The sequence below is a fragment of the Canis aureus genome, chromosome 16, assembly GCF_053574225.1.
Source record: "Canis aureus isolate CA01 chromosome 16, VMU_Caureus_v.1.0, whole genome shotgun sequence".
NCBI classification, from domain to species: Eukaryota; Metazoa; Chordata; class Mammalia; order Carnivora; family Canidae; genus Canis; species Canis aureus.
The window spans coordinates 16,944,658-16,972,474 of NC_135626.1; the positions used below are offsets into that span (position 1 = coordinate 16,944,658).

Below are 27,817 nucleotides of genomic sequence, written 5' to 3' on the forward strand. Positions count from 1 at the left end.
ATAGGCAGAGAGAGAAGGAAGCTCCATGCAGGGAGCCCAATGTGGGACTTGATCCCAGGACTCCAGGATCACACCCTGGGCCAAAGGCAGGCGCTCAACCGCTGGGCCATCCAGGCGTCCCTCAAGAAAAGTTTTTTTTTTTTTTTTTTTTTAATGATTCACAATATATTTCAGTTGGAATTTCAGATGGTATTTCTCTTACCAATACATCACAATATCCAGGCCAAATTACTCAACTAAATTATCATTTATTATTAAAGATCATTTATTAAAGATCATTTATTTCTAACAGTTTGTAAACACTGACAGCCCAAACAACAAATATTTGGGGAGGAGGAGTATTCCATCTTTATGCTAAAATACTATAGCCAAATAAGAACATTTTCTGTTTTTTGTTTTTTTTTTTAAGCTATTTTGGGGGCACCTGGCTGGCTTAGTCAGTAGAGCATGCAACTCTTGATCTGAGGGTTTTGAGCTCAAGCCCCATGTTGGGTATAAAGATTACCTAAGAATAAAATCTTAGGATCCCTGGGTGGCGCAGCGGTTTGGCGCCTGCCTTTGGCCCAGGGCCAGGATCGAATCCCACGTCGGGCTCCCGGTGCATGGAGCCTGCTTCTCCCTCTGCCTGTGTCTCTGCCTCTCTCTCTCTCTCTCTCTCTGTGTGACTACCATAAATAAATAAAAATTTAAAAAAAAATTTAAAAAAAAGAATAAAATCTTAAAAAGAAAAAAAAGCTATTTTGAAAGATAATTCTTATTCAAACTCTAATACTAGAAGTACACTTTAAGAAAACTTGGTATGAAATATGAAATATGAAAAATACATATTTTAAAAGATAAAATTAGGGACTTGCAGTTATTTCTCCAATGGCATTTAAAATAGGATTTGATTGGGGCACCTTGGTGGCTCAGGGAGTTGAGTGCCCCACTCTTGATTTCGGCTTAGGTCGTGGTCTCAGGGTAATGAGATGGAGCCCTGAGTTGAGCCCTGCCCACAGTGGGGAGTCTGCTTGGGATTTTCTCTCTCCCTCTGTCCCTTCCTGAGTCACACACTCTGTCTCAAATAAATAAACATTTAAAACAAAATAAAATAGGGTTTGATTTACAAACAATTTTTCAGGATACTTTATGAGTTGGACATATCAGTAAGGTGCTTCAAGTTCTGGGTTATGGTTAATTGAATTATATAAATGGTATTTCTTTCCCCTCATCTTTACTTTCTTCTTCCACATTACCTACAGCTAAAATTAAGTAAATTCCTTCTTCTATTCACTTCTGTCAACAGTGGGAATATGAAATTTCTCAGTTATTTTTTACATGAAACAATTATTTTTAAACTTTAGTGGCAGAACTAAACTATGTTTTATTTGTATAAAAGTAGAATCCCCTCTTTAAGATGCATAGCATGCCCTTGTATTCATTTATGCAGTTTAGTCATAAATGGTCTGAATTAGAGGAGAAGTCTTGGCAAATGTTGTGAACTATAACTGTAATAGCTCTTAACAGCCTGATATATAGCTTTCTTCTGTCTCATGATAAAAACAAAACTCCCAAACTCTCAAGGTTAAGATAAAAATCTTAATTGTATATTATCAAAACATTTACACAATTCCCAAACACTGCATATCATTTACAAATATTTAGTATCAAAACTACCTAGAATGAGAAATATTAAATTTCAGGAAAGCTAAATTATTACAAGTCCTTGTAATTTGTGTAAAATTTTAAAACTAAGGTTTTAATGTATTTTCACACATATTATCTCACATGATCATCAGAGCTCTGGGTGACAACAGTTGTTATTTCCCTAGTGTTGCTGATGAGGAGCCTGAAGCCCAAAGAAGTCAATTACTTCTCTCAAGTTCACAGCTGAAAAGTTGCAGGACAGGACTTACACCTTGGTTTTCTGATTCCAGGCCAAAGGTTATTTGCATGCTGTCTTTAAAATCATCATCCATAGAAGCCTAAATACACAGATCCTAATTTCAAAAATGAAAATCATGTGTGATGAATTTTCAACAAATAAGGACATTCTCCTACATAGTCAAAATAGAACCATCAAAAGCAGGAAAGTGACATTGATGCGTCACTGCCATTTAATCTCAGACCCCGTTCGATGACGTACTTTTAGCAAAAGGATCCAGTCCAGAATCACACTTTTCATTTAGTTTCAGGTCTCTTTTGCCTTCTTCATGCCAGAACAGATTTCCAGTCTTCCCTTGATTTTCATGACCTTGATACTTTCGGAGATTACAAGTCAGATATTTGGCAGAATGTCCCTCAGTTTGTTTCATTTGATGATAGATTCCACATGATTAGATTCAGGTTAAGTATTTTTGGCAAATATTGTGGAAATGATGCCATGTTCCTGTATCTGGTGGAGCACAATTTGATTTGTCCCATATTGGTGTTAACTTCAATCACCCAAATAAGGTTGTGTCTGCCAGGCTTTCCACTGTAAATTTTTTCTTTTTGTAATTAATTAGTATTTTGTAGGGAGTGTTATTCTGAGACTGTGCAAATATTCCTTTCCTCCTCTTTTATTCATTTATTTTGTTTTATGGATTCCTATTTTGTTCAGTGGGCTGTAATCATTAATTTTGATGCTCAAATGATCCCTTATTTAGCCAGTGAGAGTCCTGGCAATATCGTTTCTGTCCCTTTGGCATGTCCTCATCATTTAGAACACTTCCTTCCTTTCTGGAATAAGATGTTCCAGGATCATCTTGTACTTTCCCTGTGACAGCCTTTCCTTCAAGAAGCCCTGGTTCATTTTAGTGAAGAATGTATTTAGAAACCAAGGTCTAGGGGGTAGATATGATCATAGTGGGTTGTCCCTGATTCCAAGTCTCTCATTGGACAGAACAAAAGCATGTGTGTGCATGTGCATATTTGTGCGCACACACACAGGCATCCATAATTATTTCTCGATCTCTACTGTGAAAACTGAGTTCATAGCAGTTATCTCCAGTTCTAATCCAACGCTGTAACAGTCTCTCTCAATTTTTTTCTCTTTATGACTCCTTTAGGACAATGAGAAACCTGGCTCCCATTATCCTGAATATATTTACTTATTTGATTGGTGTCCCTGAATGTAAGCAATATTCTACTGCTCCTCTCCTTATCTCAATCAGGTTCTGACACCTCACACTGGGATTGTGCACTGAACGAATGCCCTTCTCACCTTGCTCAGGCTGACCACTCATGCTGGGCAGTCACCGCTGACACTCATGCTATGGATGCCTTTTTTTTTTTTTTTTTTTAAGATTTTGTTTATTTATTCATGACGGGTAAGCGGGGGAGGCAGAGACAGGCAGAGGGAGAAGCAGGTTCCATGCAGGGAGCATGACATGGGACTCGATCCTGGGTCTCCAGGATCACACCCCGGGCTGAAGGCGGCACTAAACCAACCGCTGGGCCACTGGGGCTGCCCTATGGATGCCTTCTTGACCACACCTGGAATCGACCTCTTGCATGGACCTCCTCTCTTCATAATTACTCTGCGCCCCCCCCCCCAACCCTCATTTGGGCTGACACAAAGTGTAGGCTGCTCCTACATAAGTTATTCACTGTGTTTTAGTGACACCCAGCTCTGGGCCATGACAGCTTTTATCCTGCACACTTAATGAACTGAATTGCTAGGGAAAGGATAATCAAAAGGGGAGAGGATCAGTTTACATTCATAGTTATAATTATAACCTTAAAAAAACATCATATTTTCTTAAGGGGCCAAGCAAGGAAGGGGATTAGTGTATAATGAAGTGGGCAGAGCTTGGACAAAGAAAGCAACTTCCAAGGGAGAAACTTAAGCATATGTCTAAATTCTTTTTCCCAATCCACAACCTTGCCTGATAATAAACTATTATTTCTTCTTTTAGGCTTTGTCTTCTTAACACAATGAACAAGAATCTAACACATGACACATAGCCCTCAATTTGATAAATGTATGAAAATATGTCATATTTCATGTCATTCATTTGGCCTCGTTCCTTCCATTGTGTGACTGTCATCTATTTCTCCAAAAGCAAAAAAATTCCCTGCACCAATGCAAAGTACAACCAGACAGGATTGAGAAGATAAGGGCTCAAGTCCTTTCCCAGCAACTACCAAACTAAGTAACCTTAGTCACTCAACTTCACTGGCCCCATCTCCTTATGAGTAGTAACAATATTACTAATATTTATTGTGTGCTTACTAATGTTGGACACAGCATTGCATGCACTGTTTCAAGCAATTCTCACATCAATCTTATGAAAGACACCACTGTTTTTTATTTTTTTTAAGTAATCTCTGTACCCCACGTGGTGCTCAGACTCAGAACCCTGAGATTAAGAGCTGCATGCTCCATTGACTGAGCCAGCCAGGTGCCCCAAAGACACACTTTTATTACTCCCATTTTACAAATGAGACCGAAGCTTAGAGAACTTAATTTGTCCGAGGTTATGCAGGTAGTAACTAGTGGACCCTAGACCTCCAAGTTTCAGCTCTTAAACATGATGTCATAGGCATGCCTGGGTGGCTCAGCGGTTGAGTGCCTTCAGCTCAGGGCGTGACCCCGGATTCCCAGGATTGAATCCCACATCGGGCTCCCTGAAAGGAGCCTGCTTCTTCTCCCTCTGCCTAGGTCTCTGTCTCTCTCTCTTAATCTGTGTCTCTCATGAATAAATAAAATCTTTTTTAAAAAAGACTTAAATATGATGTCATAGTGTATTAAAAACATTTTAAATTGGAAGGGCTACATTAGATGATGTCTAAGGTCATTCCAGTTTTAAAATTCTAATTTTAAGAAATGTTTATGGGATATTAAGATAAAAGAAACAAAAACTTTGCATTATAGTAGGCACTGGGCATACAAAGTTGACATTGGATCTTTGCCCTCCAACAACTAACACACTATCATAATGCACAGAATACAAAGGAAACAGGTGTTGCTAAAACAAAGAGGAGTATTAGGAGTGGCTCTCTGAACACTTTAGTTCAGTTTTAAAAATAAGGAGTTGGGTAGAAACATAGGTGGTGTTCTAAGCAAAGCAACCAGTATATATGAGCATGGTTATCATGAAACAGCACTACTATTTTATGTGATTGGAGTGAGAATCAACAAAGGGAGAGAGAAGGAAAATGAAAACATTTTGAGTTATTTATGTATTGTTGAAAATGGAGTCAGAGGAACAGCCACTTATCAATTCATAAAATTTCTTTAAGGTATATTATTTTGGACTTTATTTATTTATTTATAAAACAATTTTATTTATTTATTTATTCATAAGAGACACACACAGAGGCAGAGGCACAGGCAGAGGGAGAAGCAGGCTCCATGCAGGGAGCCCGATGTGGGACTCGATCCCGGGACTCCAGGATCATGCCCTGGGCCGAAGGCAGGTGCTAAACTGCTGAGCCACCCAGGGATCCCCAGGATCTTATTTATTTTTAAAAAGATTTATTTTTTTGAGAGAGAGGGAGAGAGAGAGGAGGGGGGCAGAGGTAGAGAACCCCTAAGCAGATTCCCTGGTGGGCATAGAACCTGACGCAGGGCTCAATGAGATCATGACCTGAGCCAAAACCAAGAATTGGGACGTCTAACCAACTGAGCCGTCTAGGTGCCCTCTGGATCTCATATATTTAAAAGAATATCCATCTAGGGGCACCTGGGTGGTTCAGTCAGTTAAGCATCTGCCTTCAGCTCAGATCATGATCCCGGGGTCCTGGGATTGAGCCCATGTCAGGCTCTCTGCTCAACACGGAGTCTGCTTCTTCCTCTCCCCAGTAAATAAATAAAATCTTAAAAAGCCACATATCTAGGGTGCCTGGGTGGCTCAGTGGTTGAACATCTGCCTTCGGTTCATGATCCTAGGGTCCTGGGATCAACTCCACATCAGGCTCCCCGCAGGGAGCCTCCTTTTTCCCTCTGCTTATGTCTCTGCCTGTGTCTCTCACAAATTAATTTTTTTTTAAAAAAGGCAAACTGTCCCCCCATCTATCAATAAATTTAATGAATTACTTATTGATAGTAATTGTATGAGTTTCAAATTCATACAATTTCAAATCATACATTATCAAATACTGCTGCCCTGTGCACAAGCTAAATAATCAATATTTCTATAGATTCTTCCTGTAGAAATGACTAAAATTAACCAGGATGGCTAACAGTTTCTTTGACTCATAAATTAGAAATTTTAAGATTACAAAAATGTTGTGAGATGTATTATCCATACAGAATAACTACCATCCAAGTCAAGAAATAGAATATTGCCAGCATCTAGAAGCCTGTGTGTACCTCTCCTGCATCATGAGTCTTGACTTTAACAATCATTTCCTTGCTTTTTTCTTTTATTATCTACCCACGGTATTTCTATACCATACCATTTTGCTTGTTTTAAAAATAACTATGCAAGTTACTTTATGTTACTTACAATACTGTGAAATTCATCCCAATTGTGTGTAGGTCTTATTGTGCAAATATATATACCAGATTTATTTACTACTGATAGACACTCTAGGTTGTTTCTGGTTTGATGAAAAACACTTATTATGAAAATTCCTGGTGCATCTGTGGAAAAAAACAAGTTACAGAAAACGCGCAGCATTACCACATTGTTTTCAAAGAAAGTTCTACAAGTTCATTTGCCACTGGTAGCATATACGACTTTTTATTGCTCTCCACGCCCTCAACAACACTTGGTATTATATCTAAACATTTTTGCTGTTCTCAGTGGATGTTCAATGGTATTCATTGTGGTTTTTACTTAAACAAATTTTCACTCACTGGTGAGTCTATCTGATGGCCAGATGGGAAAAAAATCTTAATCCCCATATATTACGCTACATAAAAAATTCATTCTGGGTACCTGGTTAATCAAATTGTGAAAAGCGGACATTATGTAGAACTAAAAGCATTATGCTTCTAGAAGAGTGTTGCCCAGAACTTTCTACAATGGTAGAAATGTTCTATAATAATCTGCACTTTCCTATATGGTAGCCACTAGATACATGTGGCTATTGAGCTCTTCAAACATCTAGTGTAACTGAGGAAGTAAACTTTTAAATTTTATTTAACTTTCGACTAAGCTAAACTTTATGGCAATTAAAGATTTCTATTCATTAATAGATACCATTATGAGAGTGAAGAGGCAAGCCATTGAAGGGGAGAAGTTACAAGTTACTTACAAGGACAATTCCTACTCAGAATATATAAAGAATAGGGTGCTTAGGTAGCAAAGGAGGTTAAATGTCCAACATTTGATTTTGGCTCAGGTGGTGATCTTGGGGTTGTGAGATTGAGCCCTGCGTTGGACTCTGTATTGGGTGTCGAGCCTGCTTGGGATTCTCTCTCCCTCTGCCCCTTCTCTTTCTCCTTTTCTTAAAACAAAACAAAAACCATTTAGGTCATGAAAAAAAAAAAAAAAAAAAGGCAGGTAATGTAGCCCCAGCCCCTCTAAGATAGACAAAAGAAACATACTCTTCAAAAGGGAGATTTTAGGATGCCTGGGTGGCTCAGCGGTTAAGCGTCTGCCTTTGGCTCAGGGAGTGATCCTGGAGTCCCAGGATCTAGTCCCACATCAGGCTCCCTGCATGGAGCCTGCTTCTCCCTCTGCCTAGGTCTCTGCCTCTCTCTCTCTCATGAATAAATAAAATCTTTTTTTTTTTTTTTAAAGGGAGATATTCAAGGGCACCTGGGTGGCTCAGTCAAGCATATGCTTTTGGCTCAGGTCATGATCCCAGAGTCCTGGGGTTGAGCCCCACAGTGGGCTCTACCCAGTGGGGAGTCTGCTTCTCCCTCTCCTTCTATCCCTACCCCCTACTCATGCTCTCTGGCACACGCTCGCTCTCGCTCAAATAAATTAAAACCAAAAGGGAGATATTCAAATACTAACACAACAGCCATAAGAACCTCAAAACCATGAGATATACCAACAGAACGATGAAACTCGAAAGACAAAAGGTAAACAATTATCAAGTGTAAGCAAGAACGTGGAATAACTGGAAGTCTCATACACTGGTGAAGTATATTTTGTATAATTTATTGATAGTTATCTACTAAAGCTGAACATATTCCTAACCTATGGATCAGCAATTCTATCCCTAAGAAATACCTAACCAAAACATATTTATGTGCAAACTAGAAGACAAGGATCAGAATGCTCCTACAAGTATATTCCATAATAACCCCAAATAGGAAATAATGTCCATCTATAGTAGACTGCATAAATACTGTACAATCTAGAAAACACGAAAAATTAATCTATAGTGTTAAGTCAAAGGCAGGGGGCAGGGTGTGCCTGGGTGGTGGCTCAGTTAGTTAAGCATCTGGCTCTTGGTTTCCATTCAGGTCATGATCTCATTGGTCATGGGATTAAGCCCCACGTTGGGGTCCATGCTCAGCAGTCTGCTTGTCCCTCTCCCTCTGCTCCTCCCCAGCTCATGCTTTCTCTCTCAAATAAAAATCTTAAAAAAAGGTGGGGGGGAAGGAGTAATAAGTGGGCCAGGAAGGGGTATGAAGAGAGCTTCTGTGGGTCAGATAATGTTCTTTTTATACCAGATCTGTTCACCCTGTGTAAACCAATTAAACTATATACTTTATATGCACTTTATTTTTTTAAAATATTTTTTTTATTACTTATTCATGAGAGACACAGGGAGAGAGGCAGAGACACAGGCAGAGGGAGAAACAAGCTCCATGCAGGGAGCTGGACGTGGGACTCGATGCCCTGGGCTGAAGGCAGCGCTAAACTGCTGAGCTACTGGGGCTGCCCTATATGCACTTTTTAAAAAATGCAGGTTATGCTACAAGTTTTAGAAGTTTATTACGAATGTTCCAGTAACTTCTGCCATGTACTTATCATAAGTAGAACTTCGAATAAAATAGGGCTTTTTTGGCTGTAGTGCCAGAAATCCAACTGAAACTTGAAGAAAAGGCAGGGTAAGTATTGGTTTAAAATATCTAAAAAAACCAACTAGAGCCAGAAAGTAGAAAGTAATCAGGTGTTTGTCCTTCTCTCCACTCATTTCTACTCTTTTGTGTGGGCTTTATCCTGTCAAACAGTGAGGCATTCATTCTCCCACAGAATTCTGGACTCACCTCAATCTTTGAAGTCGACAATGGTAGTGGAAAACATCTCTTTAAGTCTGACAGCATCAGAAGTGGCCTCGCTTAAGTCACATACCTTTTCCTGGAGCCTTTTCAACCCCTTTTGAATCACAAGATTAAGTAGTGAAGGGGGTTATTTTCCCAAGGGAAAACCAAGATACTGTACTCAGAAAAGGGTAATATGAATGCCAGAGATGCAAAAACATCTATCTGGAGATCAGAGAAAACCCTTAATTTGTAGTTCACCCCTGAGTTATGTCAAATTTTGTTAATAAATAAAAGTAATATATAGGGATCCCTGGGTGGCGCAGCGGTTTGGTGCCTGCCTTTGGCCCAGGGTGCCATCCTGGAGCCCCGGGATCTAGTCCCACATCGGGCTCCCAGTGCATGGAGCCTGCTTCTCCCTCTGCCTGTGTCTCTGCCTCTCTCTCTCTCTGTGACTATCATAAATTAAAAAAAAAAAAAAAGTAATATATATAGCTTTTCCTATCTAAAACATCTAGGCTGCTTGTGAAAATCTCTGAACTTCTGGGGGAAAGGAATCGAGTTTCTTATTAGAACTCTTGGGACTCCAGTCTTCTCCCTCCTTGACTCTGTCTTACATACTATGTTCCCAATACACAGCTATAGTTATAACAACCCCAACAAAGGAACCATATTCCCTACAGAGGTTGAAGATTTTTAGCCAGCCTGTCACTTGTGGTCCTTCTACCACCTCACCTGAACTTTTTCAGTTACATTATATCACTCTATGTACCTGCAATCAGTGCTTTTTAAGTGTTTGTCACCAATCTATTTTATTTCTATTTAAAGATTTTATTTATTTGGGAGAGAGTACGCACACAAAGGCAGAGAGAGAAGTAGACTCCTCACTGAGTACGAACCCAGCACGGAGCTCAATCTCGAGACCTGAGATCATGACCTGAACCGAAGGCAGATGCTAAATGGACTGAGTCATGTGGGTGCCCCATCACTGATCTATTTTAAATTATTAGGATACAACTGATAATTAATGTGTCAGTCAAGAGATACAGGCATTAAATTTCTTGTTACTTTCCTTTTTGGCTTTAAAGGTTTATTTTTATTTTTAAATTTTTTAGAAAAGATTTTATTCATTTATCCATGAGACACACAGAGAGGCAGAGACATAGGCAGAGGGAGAAGCAGGCTTCCCACAGGGAGCCCAATGCAGGACTTGATCTCAGGACCCCAGGATCACAACCTGAGCCAAAGGTGGACGCTCAACCACTGAATCACCCACGCGCCCTGGCTTTAAAGGTTTAATAAAATGATTTATGAATACTAGATTTGATCCTTAATATAATTTCTTTTCTAAAAGCCAATATTCTTTTTTGTTTTTTTTTAAAGAGAATATAGGGGGAGTGGCAGAGAAGAGCAAGAATCTTAAGCAGACTCCACACCCAGTGCGAGCCCAACATGGGGCTCGATCTCACAACTGTGAGATCATGACCTGAGCTGAAATCAAGAGTTGGGCACTTAAGTGATGGATCCATTCAGGTGCCTCCAAATGTTAAGTTCTTTATTAGAGTACATAAAATAAGAGGCTCTTTTTTTTTTTTTTTTTTTTTTTTTAATAAGAGAGGCTCTTAAATAGGCTACCTGGATCTTTAGCTAACTTCATTTAGATTAAATGTCTCCATCTTTTCATCCTTAGCTAAAACTGACTGAAATAATATAACTAATTTACCAACTTGCTAGGGTTTCAGAATTAAAGTGATTTTTAACTAAAAAATAAAAAAGGAATTGTGGCATAAATTAAGGACATACTTTTAAAATAAAATATGAGCACAAATTAAATGTACAAACACATCACTATTTTTATTTGCATTTAAGCCAAATATGCTGTGAGCTAGAAGTTACTCGACAAGATGTATGATCCCTATTTTATACATTAACACAAATTTCAGAACACAAAGTACAGCAACAGTTTCTACTTTATTGTTCAAATCCACATATTTTTATCCAGAATACAGTACTTATAAAAGTAATACCTCTTGCAACAAAACCAACATTATTAGGAGAGTTGTTTGAATTATTTTTTAATGGTTATAGTGGAGCCCATTTTCCTCATTAAGTAACTACAGGGATTTAACACTCTTGAAGTTGTTTGAATACAACCAGGTATTGATAATTAAATAAATATGTATCAACTCATTCAAATATTCAAGATAAAAGGACTTATTTTTTACTTAAACCAAAAATAAATTTTGGAAATATATTAAAAAATAGCCTCTCAACCACTGTTAACACACTCCTTTATACCTTCACACAGCATGTTCCAGGAGTTATAATCTTCTGTGCTTTCACAGGTCTACTTGGGTAGTTATCAATCATCTTCTTTTTCAATATATGTCTTTGCATTAACCCGTGCCATTTGTCTGGCCAGGTATCTGTCTCTAGCTGACATTACAGTTTCTTCATTGCTTCGCTTTGCAAACTTGTTCCCCACCTCATGTGGTTTCTCTTGTTCTTTGCCCATCTCTTGACATTCCTCTGTGAGTCTGTGTTTTGCTCCCAGTGATGTTTCAGAACTGGAGGGTTTCTCTGAGTTTCTTTCTTTGTCCTTTTCCGTATTTCTCATTTTATTGGATCTTTCCCGGTCAAAAAACCTATCCTTTGCCCTAGAATTTGGGCTGCTTTCTTTTTTGTCTCGGTTTCTTCCTGAAGATTGAACATTTATTTCTTGTTGTTCTCGATCTCTGTACTTATCACTGTTTTCATGTCTTTCTTTCCTTGCTTTCATATGCTCTTCCTTTTCTTTGCTTTTCTCTTCCTTCTCTTCTCCTTTCTCACTGTGTCGGTCATGTTCATTTCGTTGTCTATCTCTTTCTTGTTCTCTTAGGGAGTATTTCTCCCTTTTCCAATCTCTGTCTTTTCTTTCTCTTTGGTCTCTTCCCCTCAGTTTATCTTCGTGTTCATGCCTCTTCCAGTGGGAATCTCTATGACCAGCATCTCTGTGCCTATGGGAATCCTTCTTTTCTTTTCGGTAATCACGGTCAGTGTAATAGTTCTCATGATCCCTGGATTGTCTCTCTTGGTGCTGATCTTCCCTTTTCTCATGAACTCTTGACTTGGACCTTTTTGTATGGCATTTGATACCATGCTCTCTTTCTTCACTAGAAGATGGGGAGTGCCTCTGATGCTTGGAGTCACTCTCAGAAGTCTCTGTGATTTTTTTCCTTCTGCAGTTCACTTTATTATTTTCTTCCATTTCATCATCCTCACTATTAGCATCAAAGTCACTGTCTGCATCTGGGTTTTCCCCTACTTGCACAACAGTTTGGAGACTGCATTTCTCACGTGGTATTATTCTGTTCTCTGAACTTAATTCATCAGAATAACCCCTTGATTTCTCTTCCTTTATCTCAGACCTTAAAACAACACAAAATGCCACATTATCATTGAAGTAAGCACATGAAGTGTTCATGCAATTTTTCTCAATACTTAAACCTATACAACTACTAAATGCAAAAGGTGCTATTTAACTTGTAAACATTTGCCAACTAGTATTTTCTAACCATTCAGAATATTTTCAGAAAAAGGTAGAAGTGAAAGAGAGAAAATCAGGCTTTCTGTATTGGACCACTAGAACCTTCAGGCATTAACATTTTTATAGACATGACAAAGAATAATTGGGAAAAGTAAGATATATTCTGGATCTAAGTACTATTTTCACAACATGAAGCTCAAGTTGCAGCTCTTTGCTGGATTTTTCTCTCTTTAAAAAATTTAAAAATAGTCCTCAAAATAAGTAAAGATGATTTTTTTTCACAGTGAAATCTAATTCTAAATATCACTAAATAATCTCTTATGATTAAAAAAGCACAACCTTCCTGATATAACCCTTTGGCACCTATCACAACAAAATGGGAATTTGTGAATCCACCTGATTACAATCACTAACACTAAAAATTGTTTACATAACTTACATTTTCCCAACTGATAAGTGTGGCTAATTTATTTACATCAATCACACATTCATTCTTATGGATTACTTAATAATCATACTAACAGAACAACTGTGGTTCTCTGGGAATTGCTGGCAGAATTGTCTGGGCTAAAGGATTATCTAATAGTTAGAAATTCTATTATTAGACTCCAAGAAAAGTACAACTACCAAATGACATTATGGAGTTTCATGGCTGGCCTCACAACTATTCCTGATAAAACTCTAATAGAAATTCTTTTTCCATTCAAAAATCTCTCTTCAAATATACTTTCTAAGACTTATAATTTTCATCAATTTTGTAATCAAACCCAGCATTTGGCAGAGCAAAGTATAAATCTGATTCCGTCTCTTTAGTCATAATTCCCCTCTTTCCTTCAGCAGCAATACAGACTTAGATCCTCTAATCTGAGGTTTCTGCTCCAAAAAACCATTTACTCAGATATGAGCTCAGGACAAATTCTCCCCTTTACCTTTAGCTATATACCTATAACAGTCATTTCACCATTCTTACAATATGATTTTATCCAAAAAACCCCTCCAATACTTACTTTCTATGTCAGTGCTAATGGACATATCTACAGAAATTGTAATGTTCATATCTGTGCCATCTAATATGGTAGCCATTAGCCAAATGTGGCAACTGAGTACTTACAATGTGGCTACTATGACCAAAATTTTAGGTCTTCAACAGTCTACATGTGCCTAGTGGCTACATTATTAGGTGGTACATTTCTAGCCCTTGATACGTGAATCTTATGTTTTATAGATGCCATGTTCTACTTACGAAAATAAACCACTTATTCTATATACTATCTGAAAATACCTGTAGGATTACTGCAGAATAGAAATATTTGAACTAAATCTGCAGGTTTTTAATTAAGAAAGTATAAATCCCTAGCAATTCAATTAGATCAGGTTTAACTGACAACACAATATGCAATGCTGTAATCCCCTATCTTTCAAAGGGTTAAAATGATCCCACAATTATAGATCATGAACAGAATCTTTCTTCTTTCTTCTAATATTCCATATGCCATGTCTCACCTGGCTTCACGAAAGCTGCATGTAGGTACTTCCTCTTCACCAACTGCTTGATTTAATAGGTGTCTATAAAATCCACTGAGATCTTTCTGCTTGGTTACATCCAAACGTGCTAAGAGAGGGAAGGCAAAAGCGAGAGGAAAATATTCAACAAGGCACAACACAGTTCAATTTTATGGTGTAGACAATGTAACATACAGAGTGTATAAAACTACTCTCTAGATCTGTAGTTGGCAAACTACAGCGTTCAGGCCAAATGTGGCCTATATTATTTTGTAAATAAATTTTATCGGATGTAGCCTTGTTCATTTATTAAGGCTGCTTTTGCCTTAGAAAGGCAGAACTGAGTAGCTCTAGCAAAAATCATATGGTAAACAAAGCCTAAAATATTTATGTGGTCTTTCACAGAAAACATATAAACTGGTATTCTAGATGAATACCCAGTACATGGTTAGACATAATATTATAGGTTTAATTTTCTTCTATTTAAAATTGATGAATATTTGCCAATTAAGCTATTTAAAAGAACACAATGTACTTAGATCTTGAGAAATGACCATGAGTAGAAAATACTGAAATAAAGTACTAAGACATTCTTTGGCTCCTGCACATCTTCTGTTATTTCTTGAATTAATGTTATTCTTTTTCTAAATGCCCATCCTTGAGTGATGTTATTCTAGTTTTCTAAACCCAGAAAATACAAGTTGGATTTAAATCTTAGTTTATATTGTTTCTGACAAATATTGTGGTGTTGTGCCTTGTAACAAAGGTTTTTATATTTGGAATCATTTTCTAAGGCAATGACTTGTAACAACCATAGTTTTAAGCAATAAAAGGAGAGTTGTGAAAAGTCCAGTAGAAGTAATAGTTACTGAGAGTGCAGCTGTGTTTTCAGTCATCATCTTTTCTGTTTTATAATACTACAGAATATCATAACTACATCTTGAATTCATACACATAAATGAGGACCATAACATTATCATCTAGGAGTTCAGGGACAGAGCACATGGCTAAACCACAGGGCAGAATTTTGCTGCTTGTTTCCTTCTCCCCTCCTCCCTCTTCCAGTTCACCTTCTAGTGCAGCAGCCCTTTTCTCTCTTTCTTCCTCTTCAGCTCTCTCTTGCAGTTTTTTCTTATAAGCAGATGTCACAAATGCCTCCTTATCATCAAACTCTCCCTTCTCCATTTCTCGTTCTCTTTGTATTTTCTTTTCCATTCTCTTTTCTTGTTCCTTTTTTCTGATCTCAACTGCTTTTAGTAAGTTGTGAATATACTTGGGCTAGGGGGAAAAATAAGATTACTTAGGAAGAATAAAAAATAAAAATTAAGAATATTCTATTTTTAATCATGAATTAAGATAAAAATGGCTAATCCAAATAAGTGGGATCCTCATCCTCTCAAAATTCAATATAAATTTACTAGCAAGGCTGAAACTAAAAGTCTTTTCAATAAAAATTTAAGTGTAAAGACAGAAATTATTCAAAATGCCATTTTACTTTTTTAAAATTTCAAACTAAGTAATTTTTCCACTGTGTTTTCATCCTTTTTACAGGTATTGTTCTGAGTACTTCAATAGATAAGTGAATCAGAAAGGTTTTTACTAGATTTTCACATTAGTTGATATACGGTTATTTAAAAGAAGAGTGGGGAGTGCCCGAGTGGCTCAGTCAGTTAAGCGTCCAACTCTTGATCTCAGCTCAGGTGTTGATCTTGGGATCGTGAGTTCAAGCCCCACACTGGGCTCCATGTGGAGCCTACTTAAAAAAAAAAAAATAGTGGCAATTTTACACCAGCACCCTACTTGTACATACTATAAAATGCAAAGATCTTTAAAAATCTATGTTTGTGAAAGAAAAAGTGATAGAAAATCTGAACTGAGATGAGAGGATGATAAAGCATAAAATATGAAAAGAGGAGTTATTAATATAAAGATTTTCTAAGAAAAAAAATTTCAAGAAAAAAATTTAAAAAATTTGTGAAGGGGTTAAAGCAAGTAAGAAAACTTATTGCTTTTATTCTTAGATAATTTATTCACTTTAGTAGGATACTAAACCTAGGGCTTCCTGGGTTCTAAATCAAATCTATATCATCTGGAACTGGGGGCTCTTCACAATTTAAATACCTGAAAGCTTTTCCTCATATCATCCTCATGCTAAAATATGATTGATATAAAATGTAGGTCAAGGGGTGCTTGGTGGCTCAGTTGGTTAGGCGGCCATCTTCGGCTTGGGTCGTGGTCCTGGGATCCTGTGATCAAGACCCATGTTGGGCTTCCTGCTCAGTGGGGAGCTGGCTTCTCCCTCTCCCTGTCCCGGACTCATGCGCTCTCTTGCTATCTCTCTCTCTCAAATAGATAAATAAAATCTTTAACAACAACAACAACAACAAATTCAGGTCAAGGGGTGCCTGGGTGGCTCAGTTAGTTAAACATCCAACTCTTGATTTCAGCTCGGGTCATGATCTCAGGGTAGTGAGAATCAAGCCCTGTGTCAGGGTCTGCACTCAATGGGGAATCTGCTTGAGATTCTCTCCCTCTCCCTCTTCCCTTCTCACTTGCAGATGCAGATACCCTAAAATAAAGAAATAAATCTTTAAAATACAGTTAAGGTCAAATAAATTTGTATTTTCAGATACAAACCTTTCGGTCTTTTCCCAAAAGCAATTTAGGATTATTTTCCTCTCTTTTTTTCTGCATTTCATCATAAATACTGTCATATTCATATACAGTGGAATCTTCTGCAAGGGCCTTCTGGATTTCTAGTTTGGTCTAAAATAAACAAACAAACAAACATGTCTAAAAAATATAAGCCATGGGGATCCCTGGGTGGCGCAGCGGTTTGGCGCCTGCCTTTGGCCCAGGGCGCGATCCCGGAGACCCGGGATCGAATCCCACGTCAGGCTCCCGGTGCATGGAGCCTGCTTCTCCCTCTGCCTGTGTCTCTGCCTCTCTCTCTCTCACTGTGTGCCTATCATAAATAAATAAAAAATTAAAAAAAAAAAAATTAAAAAAAAAATAAAAAATATAAGCCAGCTAATACATAAAAAGTCTTAGGTAATTTTTTTGAGAGAGGATCGTGAATCAGATATATATTATAAAAATTCTATGAATCACATTTCAGACTGAAAATATAAACACCGGTCTGGAGCCAGGCTGCCTGGGTTTCAATCCTGGCTCTATACTTACTAGCTACTCTGGGCAAGTTTGTGTACTCTTTTTGTGTCTCAGTTTTCATCTAAAAAAATGAGGATAGTAACTGTATTTACATTCCAAGTTGTTGTATTATCTATTTTATACAGTTCATTCATATATGATTTTAAAAAATAAACAAACAACACCTCAAACCAAGATCAAAAAAAGAATTTCTGAGCTTAGCTTGAGGATAGCTGCCAAACACCTACTGAAAACATTACATCTAATGATGACATTTAATAGCTTTTCCGATGAAATAGGGAGTAAGATAATATTGCCATCATCAGTTCTGTGCACTGTCCAGATAAAAGAACAGAAAGAAAGAAAATGTCATCTATTAAAATACCCCATTTCTTAAAAGGCATCCAAATCAGCAAAGAAGTCAAACTCTCACTCTTTGCAGACGACATGATACTCTATGTGGAAAACCCAAAAGATGCCACTCCAAAATTGCTAGATCTCATACAGGAATTCAGCAAAGTGGCAGGACATAAAATCAATGCACAGAAATAAGTTGTATCTCTATACACTAAAAATGAGACAGGAGAAAGAGAAATTAAGGAATCTATCCCATTTACAATTGCACCCAAAACCATAAGACACCTAGAAATAAACCTAACCAAAAAGGCAAAGAATCTATACTCAGAAAACTATGGAACACTCATGAAAGATACCTCATGAGGAAGACACAAAGAAATGGAAAAATGTTCCATGCTCATGGGTTAGAATACTGTTAAAATGTCTGTTACCTAGAGCAATCTATAGATTAAATGCAATCCCTATTAAAATACCATCAACTTTTTTCACAGAGCTGGAAAAAAGAATTCTAAAATTTGTATGGAACCAGAAAAGACCCTAAATAGCCAAAGGAATGTTGAAAAAGAACACCAAGTTGGTGGCATCACAATTCTGAACTTCAAGCTCTATTACAAAGCTTTAATCATCAAGACCGTACGGTACTGGCAGAAAAACAGACACGCAGATCAATGGAACATAACAGGGAACCTAGAAACAGACCCTCAGCTCTATGGTCAATTAATCTTTGACAAAGCAGGAAAAAACATTCAATGGAAAAAAGTTTCTTCAACAAATGGTGTTGGGAAAATCGGACAGTCACATGCAGAAGAACAAAACTGGACATTTTCTTACGCCATACACAAAAACAGATGCAAAATGGATGAAAGAATCAATAATCCAATCAAGAAATGGACAGAAGACATGAATAGACATTTCTTCAAAGAAGATCTTCAAATAGTCAAGAGACAAAGGAAAATGCTCAACATCACTCAATATCAGGGAAATACAAATCAAAACCACAATAAGATACCACCCCACATTGGTCAGAATGGCTAAAATTAACCAGTCAGGAAATGACAGATGTTGGCGATGATGCAGAGAAGGGGGAAGCCTCTTACACTGCTGAGGGAATGCAAGCTGGTACAGCCATTCTGCAAAACAGTACGGAGGTTCCTCAAAAAGTTAAAAATAGAGCTACCCTTCACCCAGCAATTGTACTACTAGGGATTTACCCCAAAGATACAAACGTAGTGATCTGAAGGGGCACCTGCATGTCAAGGTTTATAGCAGCCATGTCCACAATAGCAAGACTATGGAGAGCGCCCAGATGTCCATCAACAGATGGGATCAAGAAGATGTTGTGTGTGCGTGTGTGTGTATATACACATATATATGTATATATATGTGTGTGTATATACATATGTATATATACACACACAATGGTGTATTTGCCATCTTAAAAAAAGGAAGGAAGGAAGGAAGGAAGGAAGGAAGGAAGGAAGGCAGGCAGGCAGGCAAGGAAAGAAACCTTGCCATTTACAACATGGATAGAACTAGAGGGTATTATGCTAAGAAAAATAAGCCAATCCAAAACAATTATATGATTTCACTCATATGTGGAATTTAAGAAACAAAACAGGAGCATAGGGGGCGGGAAGGAAAAAGAACAAGATGCAATCAGAGAGGGAGACAAAGCATAAGAGACTCTTAATCATAGGAAACAAACTGGGGGTTGCTGAAGGGGAGAAGGGTGAAGGTATAGGATAACTGAGTAACAGGCATTAAGGAGGGCATGTGATGTAATGAGCACTGGGTGTTATATACAACTGATGAATCACTGAACTCTACCTCTGAAACTAATAATACACTATAAGTTAATTAATTGAATTTATTTATTTTATTATTATTTTTTATTTACTTATGATAGTCACATAGAGAGAGAGAGAGAGAGAGAGAGGCAGAGACACAGGCAGAGGGAGAAGCAGGCTCCATGCACCGGGAGCCCGATGTGGGATTCGATCCCGGGTCTCCAGGATCACGCCCTGGGCCAAAGGCAGGCGCCAAACCGCTGCGCCACGCAGGGATCCCATAATTAATTGAATTTAAATAAAAATAATAAGAAAAAATAAAATACTCCATTTCTAAGAGTATTTTATCTTAGATATAGTAGTCAAGTTAGTATTCTTCATCATAAAAGTTAGTTAGTGGAGAATAAAGTGAAAAGCAGGAAGTACAGATGTTCCAGCTCTGTGAAAGCAGCAGGAGGGAAAAGGTACGTGAAGAGCATAGCAGCACTCCTAACTTTCAAGCAAACTATGAGAAAAAAAATCTCACTAAGAGAAAATGTAGTTTGGGACAGCTAGGATTAAGAATAAAGTTAAGTTTGGGATTTATGCTTTAAATAGGTAAGGAAAGGCAACACAAAAAATGTCAGAATAAACTAGAAAACAAGATAACTACATGACCTTAGAAAAGTCACCAGATTCTCCATAACTAATTCTTTCATCAATATGGTGAAGAAGTTGAACTCTGATGGTCTCTAAAAATTCTAGAGCTCTAAAATTATAACTCAAAGCATTTCAGCATTTATGTTAAAAAAAATCACATTTTTAAAAATTGCATATTAAATCATTTTCAGACTGCTGAGTTACACAGTATATTCCACTTTCATTAACATAACCAAAATATATAATTCTGTGCCATTCCTCGGAGTAGCAGTAAACATAGTTACTAAAAGCATGAGCTCTGCAATTGTACTGCTTGGGTTAAACTATGAGACTTCATGAAAGTCACATAAATCCTTCTGCCTTCCAGTCCTCAATTATAAAATGAAGATTTTAAGAGCGTCTATCTTAGAGGATTATTTTAAGAAGTTAATTCTTAGAAAGTGGTTACCATAATGTCTGGCACATTAGAAAGTATTTAACAAATTCATTCCTATACAGGATTCAGGTAGAGTAGGGAGACATAGATGCTAAAGGATAAAGAAAATGTGGAGGGGAAAAAATGAAAAAGAAAGGTACCGTGTCATTGTTTAATTTCATTATGTTTTGCAACAGCTAAATCGAAGATTCAATGGTGTAGTAGAAAAATTAGTAAACCTTCAGGCCTAGTTCTGTAATTAGCTGTGTGATCATAAGGGGTCATTTATCCTTTTGAACCTTCAGATTTCTTAATCAGATCATGGGCAGATTTGTGAGAATTTAAAAAATATAATGTATTTACAAAAAAGTGCTCGGAAATACTATAGAGCACTATATAAAGTGCGAGAGAAATCTATTGAGAATTATCAGATATTCCCCATTCTTAGTAGATTAATTTCAAATAATTATATAATGATGAAATCACTTTGGTGTGAAGAGACTTTTTTTAAGCAAGGCTCACTAGTAAGAATTATTAAACCATATAATCCACTGTAAGACTGACTACTGAGTCAGCTGAAAGCAGAAATGGGTTTAATCTACAACAGAGCAATAAAGAGCTAATTCTCTATTGTGCTTTTTTCTTTAAAATTTATCACAAAACCCTGAAATATATGTAAATCAAGAAATATTTTAAACATTTTCAGAAAATGAGGGTCAAGATAATATTATCTCTCTATACATAGCTATACTGCTTAGTCTCAGGACCTAGATACCAAACCTGACATTTAAAAATATGGGGTGAGGCAGCCTGAGTGGCTCAGCGGGTTAGCGCTGCCTTCAGCTCAGGGCCTAATCCTGGAGACCTGGGACAGAGTCCCACATTGGACTCCCTGCATGGAGTCTGCTTCTCCCTCTGCCTGTGTCTCTGCCTCTCTCTCTGTGTGTGTCTTTCATGAATAAATAAATAAAATCTTAAATAAATAAAATAAAATAAAATAAAATAAAATAAAATAAAATAAAATAAAATAAAATAAAATAAAATAAAATAAAATAAAAATGTGGGCTGAAAATATTTATTTCACCAAATACATATATTTACTCAGCCACCTTACCTGTTTCATTGCTTGCTTCTTAGCAGCTTCCCTTTGAAGGCTTTCACTCACGGAGGTCTATAAAACATAAAAATGTCACTGTTTAAGCCAATTGAAAATTTCTTTTCAAGTATTCTGGCTGGCAACTAGTTCCTTACTTATACGAAAAACCAGAAAAGTATTATGAAAAATATTATAAGTAAATTACATTTTCAAAGTCTTTACCAAAACCTTAAGAAATAAATGAATTTTTGTTATAAATCAAGACAGTAGGCTGTAAGGTATAAGAGTGATACAGGAAAAAAATGAGGTGATGTGGCCTTTTATTCCCAACTTCACCACTAAGGTACTCAATCTCTATGGACTACAATTTATTTTGTATGCACATGTGAATGTGAGTATGTGAGTGTGCATGTGTTGGGTGGGGGAGCACTGGTCCCTTCCAACACATTTAATGGTATGATTCTCAGCAACAAAAAGCACATTTTTTATACTTATTTTTTAAAGATTTATTTATTTATTCATTCATTCGAGACACAGAGAGAGAGGCAGAGACATAGGCAGAGGGCAAAGCAGGCTCCCCGCAGGGAACCCACCGACAAGACTTGGTCTGGGGACCCCAGGATCATGCCTTGAACCAAAGGCAGACACTCAACCACTAAGCCACCCAGGCATCCCTAGCACATATTTTTAATATAGCATATTGTATATAGTATATCAAGTTATCAGTATATGCTTAAGGCTTAGTACATGCTTAAGCTAAAACTATCGGTGGTTATAATCATTCAATAAATATGTACTAAGGTGTTCCAGCTCCTGAAGATAGTAAGGAAAATTATAGGCTCTATCCCTGAAAGATAAATGGTCTGAAAGGGAAGACAAGTAACTAAAGAGATAACTACAATATAGATGTGATATGCTATATATAATAAAGGGATTAAAAAAAAGTCTGTGGGAGCACAGAATCAAGAAAGTGTTCCTAAAAGAGATATGACAGACCTGAACCAAAAAGAATTTAAGAGAAGCCAAGAGGTGTTTAGGAAGTAGTAACCACATGGGTGAAAGTAAACATTTACAGCTAAACTTTATATATATATATATAATTAAACTACTTAAATATTGTCTTAAGGGGATCCCTGGGTGGCTCAGCGGTTTGGCACCTGTCTTTGGCCCAGGGCGCAATCCTGGAGTCCCAGGATCGAGTCCCGCGTCAGGCTCCCGGCATGGAGCCTGCTTCTCCCTCTGCCTGTGTCTCTGCCTCTTTCTCTCCGTCTCTCTCTCTCTCATAAATAAATAAATAAATCTTTAAAAAAATATTGTCTTAAAAGTATAAGGTTCTGTAAATATATTAACACTGAAATGTATACTTTAAAAGGGTGAATTTTATGTTATGTGAATTGTATCTTAAAATGAGTCTACTGATGAATTTATCTTTTATTGAAAAATATAATCCTCAGCCCTAGGCTAGTTTTCTAGCCTATTGACATTTGCTGCTTTCAGCTGTACAATATCAAGTGGTGCTTCCTTTGTCTTCCATGGCAACAAACAGAACAGAAAAAATAAACCTAATTCTAGTTCCCTATGACCATGGAGATAAAGTTAATTCACAAAGGCAATTCAAATAATCGAACACATATTTAATAAATTAAAGAAGTGGATAGGCAAAGAACTAAGGGCATTTTAGGTGACAGTAAATGGACTACAACTAGAGGAAAAGATATTATTAACAAAAACAATAGCTAACATTTACGGAGCCAGGTGCTATGCTAAGTGTGTTACTTGTGTATTACATTTATCACTCATTTAATACAAATTTCCCTATCATGTAATAATACATTTTACTCATTAGAATGTCCATTTTAAACCTTAAAATATTAAATATTCTAATAAGCATATCTCATAAATTCCTTCCAATTTTTAATATTTCAGTCTTTCTAACCAGTATAAATTAAATATTTCTTGATCATTGACTTAATAATGTCTTAAGAATTGACTAGAAGTCTCCAAATACTAGACTTTTACTTGCCTTTATTATTTTTTCCTCTCTCCTCCATTTGGTCACAGTTCAACTGCTGTCTTTTTTTTTTTTTTTTACATTTTTTAAAAGATATTTACTTATTAGAGACACACAGAGAGAGAGGGAGAGAGAGAGAGAGAGAGACACAGGCAGAGGGAGAAGCAGGCTCCATGCAGGGAGCTTGACGTGGGACTCGATCGGGGGTCTCCAGGATCATGCCCTGGGCTGAAGGTAGTGCTAAACCGCTAAGCCACCGGGGCAGCCCCGCTGTCACTTTCAAATTGTTTCAACTCAAACTACTGAACTTAGAAAAATAAAACATAGAGCTAGTACTTTTTAGACTCTCATAATATGGTATAAGCAGACTGGGAAGAGCCTTTCCAACGAAAAGTATATATATATATATATATATATATGTACTGAGACAAGAGGTTTTATTTCCATGTTTTTGGCTGTTTTGAAGGATGATGTCTCTCTGACCTTTGGAAAAAATCAGATATTACTTACAGGGTAGTATCACAATGGAGGGGAGTACAATAATTTTACGTATTCTATTCACAGACTTGTATCCCTGGAATTTCAACAGCACCATCAGGGGATAAAGAAGTAGTTCTGAACCTAAGCTGAAAAAGTCATAGATTATCTCCTTTTGAAGCTCATTTGATTGATTTTTTTTTTTTTAAGATTTTATTTATTTATTCAATAGAGAAACAGAGAGAGAGAGGCAGAGACACAGGCAGAGGGAGAAGCAGGCTCCATGCAGAGAGCCTGACGTGGGACTCGATCCAGGGTCTCCAGGATCACACCCTGGGCTGCAGGCGGCGCTAAACCGCTGTGCCACCGGGGCTGCACAGATTTTACATTTTAAAGGTTGTTTTTCCAAGTCGTTAGAGATATCCTTGAATTAAAATACTAATAAAATTTTAAGACTCAACTTTAAATTTATGAACATTTCTCAACTTATGATGAGGTTATATCCTGATAAACATATCATAAATTGAAAATATTCTGGTGCTCGGGTGGCTCAGTTGGTAATGTCTGCCTTTGACTCAGATCATGTTTCCAGGGTCCTGGGATGGAGCCCCGCCTCAGGCTCCCGGCTCAGTGGGGATATATAATAACCACCAACACATCAGCCTTGAACTTTAGAATTCCTTTATTGTATGGTATAAAAAGGAAGTACAGAATAATGGCTTAGGAATCTAACCAAGATTCAAACTGTTCTTTCTCTTATTAGCTGTCTTATTTCAGGTATGTTACTCATCTATGTAACAGTACCTACACTTCACAAGGTTCTTTAATCCTCACAAGGATTAAATGACATAATCTGTAAAAAGTGGTTAGCAACTACCTGGCTCAAAGAAGTGCTCAAAAAAATATTGTTTATATCTAAACAATAAGTTGTGGGAAAACAGTACTACAATTAAACCAAAGTGTTTACCACAAAGCATGCAAACTATGTCTAATATATTTATCAGCATAGTTAATAAAATATAAGATTGGAATTTATTCAGAGTTGTACAGTATGATTCAGTTTACATCTACTAAAAGAGAAACATCTATTCTGTTGAATATTCAAAAGGCTGTGCATGTTTTGTGTGCTAAGATTCCTTAAGGTTTGATATTCAATATATCAATAAACAGGAAAATGGAGGATCCGTACATTTGAGTCCATCACTAGTCATGGGAACTATGGCATAGCTAAGGAATGGGTTTTCTAGAACTGATAGTGGCTTTCCTAGGAACTGCTTATAAATGAGAGTACATTCCTCAAAGCATGAGTAGATTAAAAAAGAACTCTTCTTTGAGGGAGTCCTCTACTACACTGCTATAGTAATAACTGGATGGTGGGACTTGATACCAAGGAGATGCCAACTGAATGGGTATCTGCCTTTAAAAATTGTTTTGGTTTAGGGTGGAGTTCTTGTCAAGGTATATTTTCCAAAACTTTGTTCTGACATAATTATAAATTCACAGGTACTTGTAAGACATGTATAGGGAGGCCATTTACCTATCCTCCCCCACCTTGTATTAACTACAGTACAATATCAACCAGGAAACAGACATTGGTTCTAGCCACAGAGCTTATTTAGATTTTTACCAGTTGTACATTTGTGAAAATATGTGTACAGTTCTATGCTATTTTATGACATGTATAGCTTCATGTAACTACCATCTTAATCAAGATATTTAACTGTACCAACACGATTCCTCTGTGTTACCCCTTTATAGCCATATCACCTCTTCTCCTCATCCCTAATCCCTGACACCACTAATCTATTCCTTATCTCTGTATGTTACTTCATGAATGTTTAATAAATAGAAGCATTTTGAGATTGGCTTTTTTCACTCAGCATTATGTTAAAGGAATGTATTTTCTTTAGTACAGATATCACAAAACCCTTTAGTTCTTGCCACAAAATATTCTAGCCTACAAATGACCTAAGGAAAAACAGCTGTTAAATAAAATGATTAAGGTTGAATGTGAGTGACCTAATCACACAATACAGTAATTAATTGATTAGTTCCAAAAACGAGCAGGCAGGCAATTATTCAAATTTTATGTTTGAAAACCAATTCATTCACAGGATAATACAAGAGAGTATTCAGTAACCGTGCCTTTTAATAAAACCACAAATTACCATTAGTTTTAAATGTAGGAAGATAAAAAATTACTCCCTGTAAGGGTCTTTATATTATCTTTTCTTTTTAAGAGAGAATGAGCAAGCGATAGGGAGGGACAGACAGAAAGAAAAGAATCTTGGCCAGCCTGGGTGGCTCAGCGGTTTAGTGCCTGCCTTGGGCCCAGGGTGTGATCCTGAAGACCCTAGATCCAGTCCCACATCGGGTTCCCTGCATGGAGCCTGCTACTCCCTCTGCCTGTGTCTCTGCCTCTCTCTCTGCTTCTCACAAATAAATAAAATCTTAAAAAGAAAAAAAAAAGATGGGGATCCCTAGGTGGCGCAGTGGTTTGGCGCCTGCCTTTGGCCCAGGGTGCGATCCTGGAGACCCAGGATCGAATCCCACTTCGGGCTCCCGGTGCATGGAGCCTGCACCCCTGCCTGTGTTGTGTCTCTGCCTCTCTCTCTCTCTCTGTGTGACTATCATAAATAAATAAAAAATTTTTAAAAAAAGAATAAAAAATTTAAAAAAAAAAAAAAAAAAAAAAGAATCTTAGGTAGGCTCCATAATCATTGCAGAGCCCTACTTGATCTCACCACCCTGAAATCATAACCGGAGCCAAAACCAAGAGTTAGACACTTAAATGAACTGAGCCATCCAGGCACCCCGGACCTTTATCTTAAAGAAAAAATAACTGAAGTTATAAATGATACATTAGTAATTTATCATACCAATCTTTCAAAATAGGTTTTATACCAAAAATCTCAGGGAAATAACCTTTTGTAAAACCTCAAGTAGTATTTCCTTGCAAATATTTCAATTTCACTCAACAAACATGTTCTGAGAACCTGCTATGTGTACAACACTGAAAGGGGGAGAGGAATCATTTTTGATCAACATGTTAATTTTTTTTAAAGATTTTATTTATTGATTCATGCAAGTCACACTTAAAGAGGCAGAGACACAAACAGAGGGAGAAGCAGCCTCCCTGCAGGGAGCCCAAGGCAGGACCCAATCCCAGGACTCCAGGATTACGACCTAGGCCAAAGGCAGACACTCAACCACTGAGCCAGCCAGGTACCCCAACATGTTAATTTTTTGTCTAATCTAAGAGTTGGTAGGTTTCTATTAACTTTAATTCCAAATAAAAAATGAACATAAAGAAAAAGGAGATAAAATGCCAGGTCTATTTTATACCTACTAATAATATATAACAATATACTATTCCCTCTACACACACACACACACACAGATGTGGTTATCAAGTACAGGCACCATAAACTGCAGAATTAAGAAAAACACTCCACAAAAAAAAAAATTAAAAAAAATAAAATAAAATAAAAAAGAAAGAAAGAAAAACACTCCATAAAAAAAAATTAAAAAAATAAAAATAAAAAAGAAAGAAAGAAAAACACTCCAAATAAAAAACTAGTTGGTCTTTACTACCTTCATTGTTCTGTGTAGAGAATAAAAATTATTTAATCAATCTAGTGTTTATTTCATTGGGATGTAGTCAGATTATGACTGAATTAAAAGGAAAATGGTTTTGAAAACCTTCACAACTCAGATAAATACAGGAGAAATCACACAATTGCACATTTCTTACATCACCATGGATGTTCAGATGGGTTGACT

General features: G+C 37.0%; 1 protein-coding gene across 5 annotated transcripts in view; it reads right to left on the bottom strand.

Annotated features, from left to right (window-relative positions):
* Positions 1–10,901: 10,901 nt before the first annotated feature.
* Positions 10,902–27,817, bottom strand: part of NSRP1 (nuclear speckle splicing regulatory protein 1) — a 54,060-nt gene continuing 37,144 nt past the window's right edge. For all 5 annotated transcript variants that reach the window (XM_077851896.1, XM_077851897.1, XM_077851895.1 and 2 more), the window contains 5 exons: positions 21,565–21,621; positions 16,740–16,868; positions 15,173–15,380; positions 14,103–14,211; positions 10,902–12,480 (listed from right to left, as the gene is read on the bottom strand). In XM_077851896.1, coding sequence (XP_077708022.1) covers positions 11,436–12,480; positions 14,103–14,211; positions 15,173–15,380; positions 16,740–16,868; positions 21,565–21,621 — 1,548 coding nt within the window. In that variant the 3' untranslated portion in view covers positions 10,902–11,435. The remainder of the gene's footprint in view (positions 12,481–14,102; positions 14,212–15,172; positions 15,381–16,739; positions 16,869–21,564; positions 21,622–27,817) is intronic.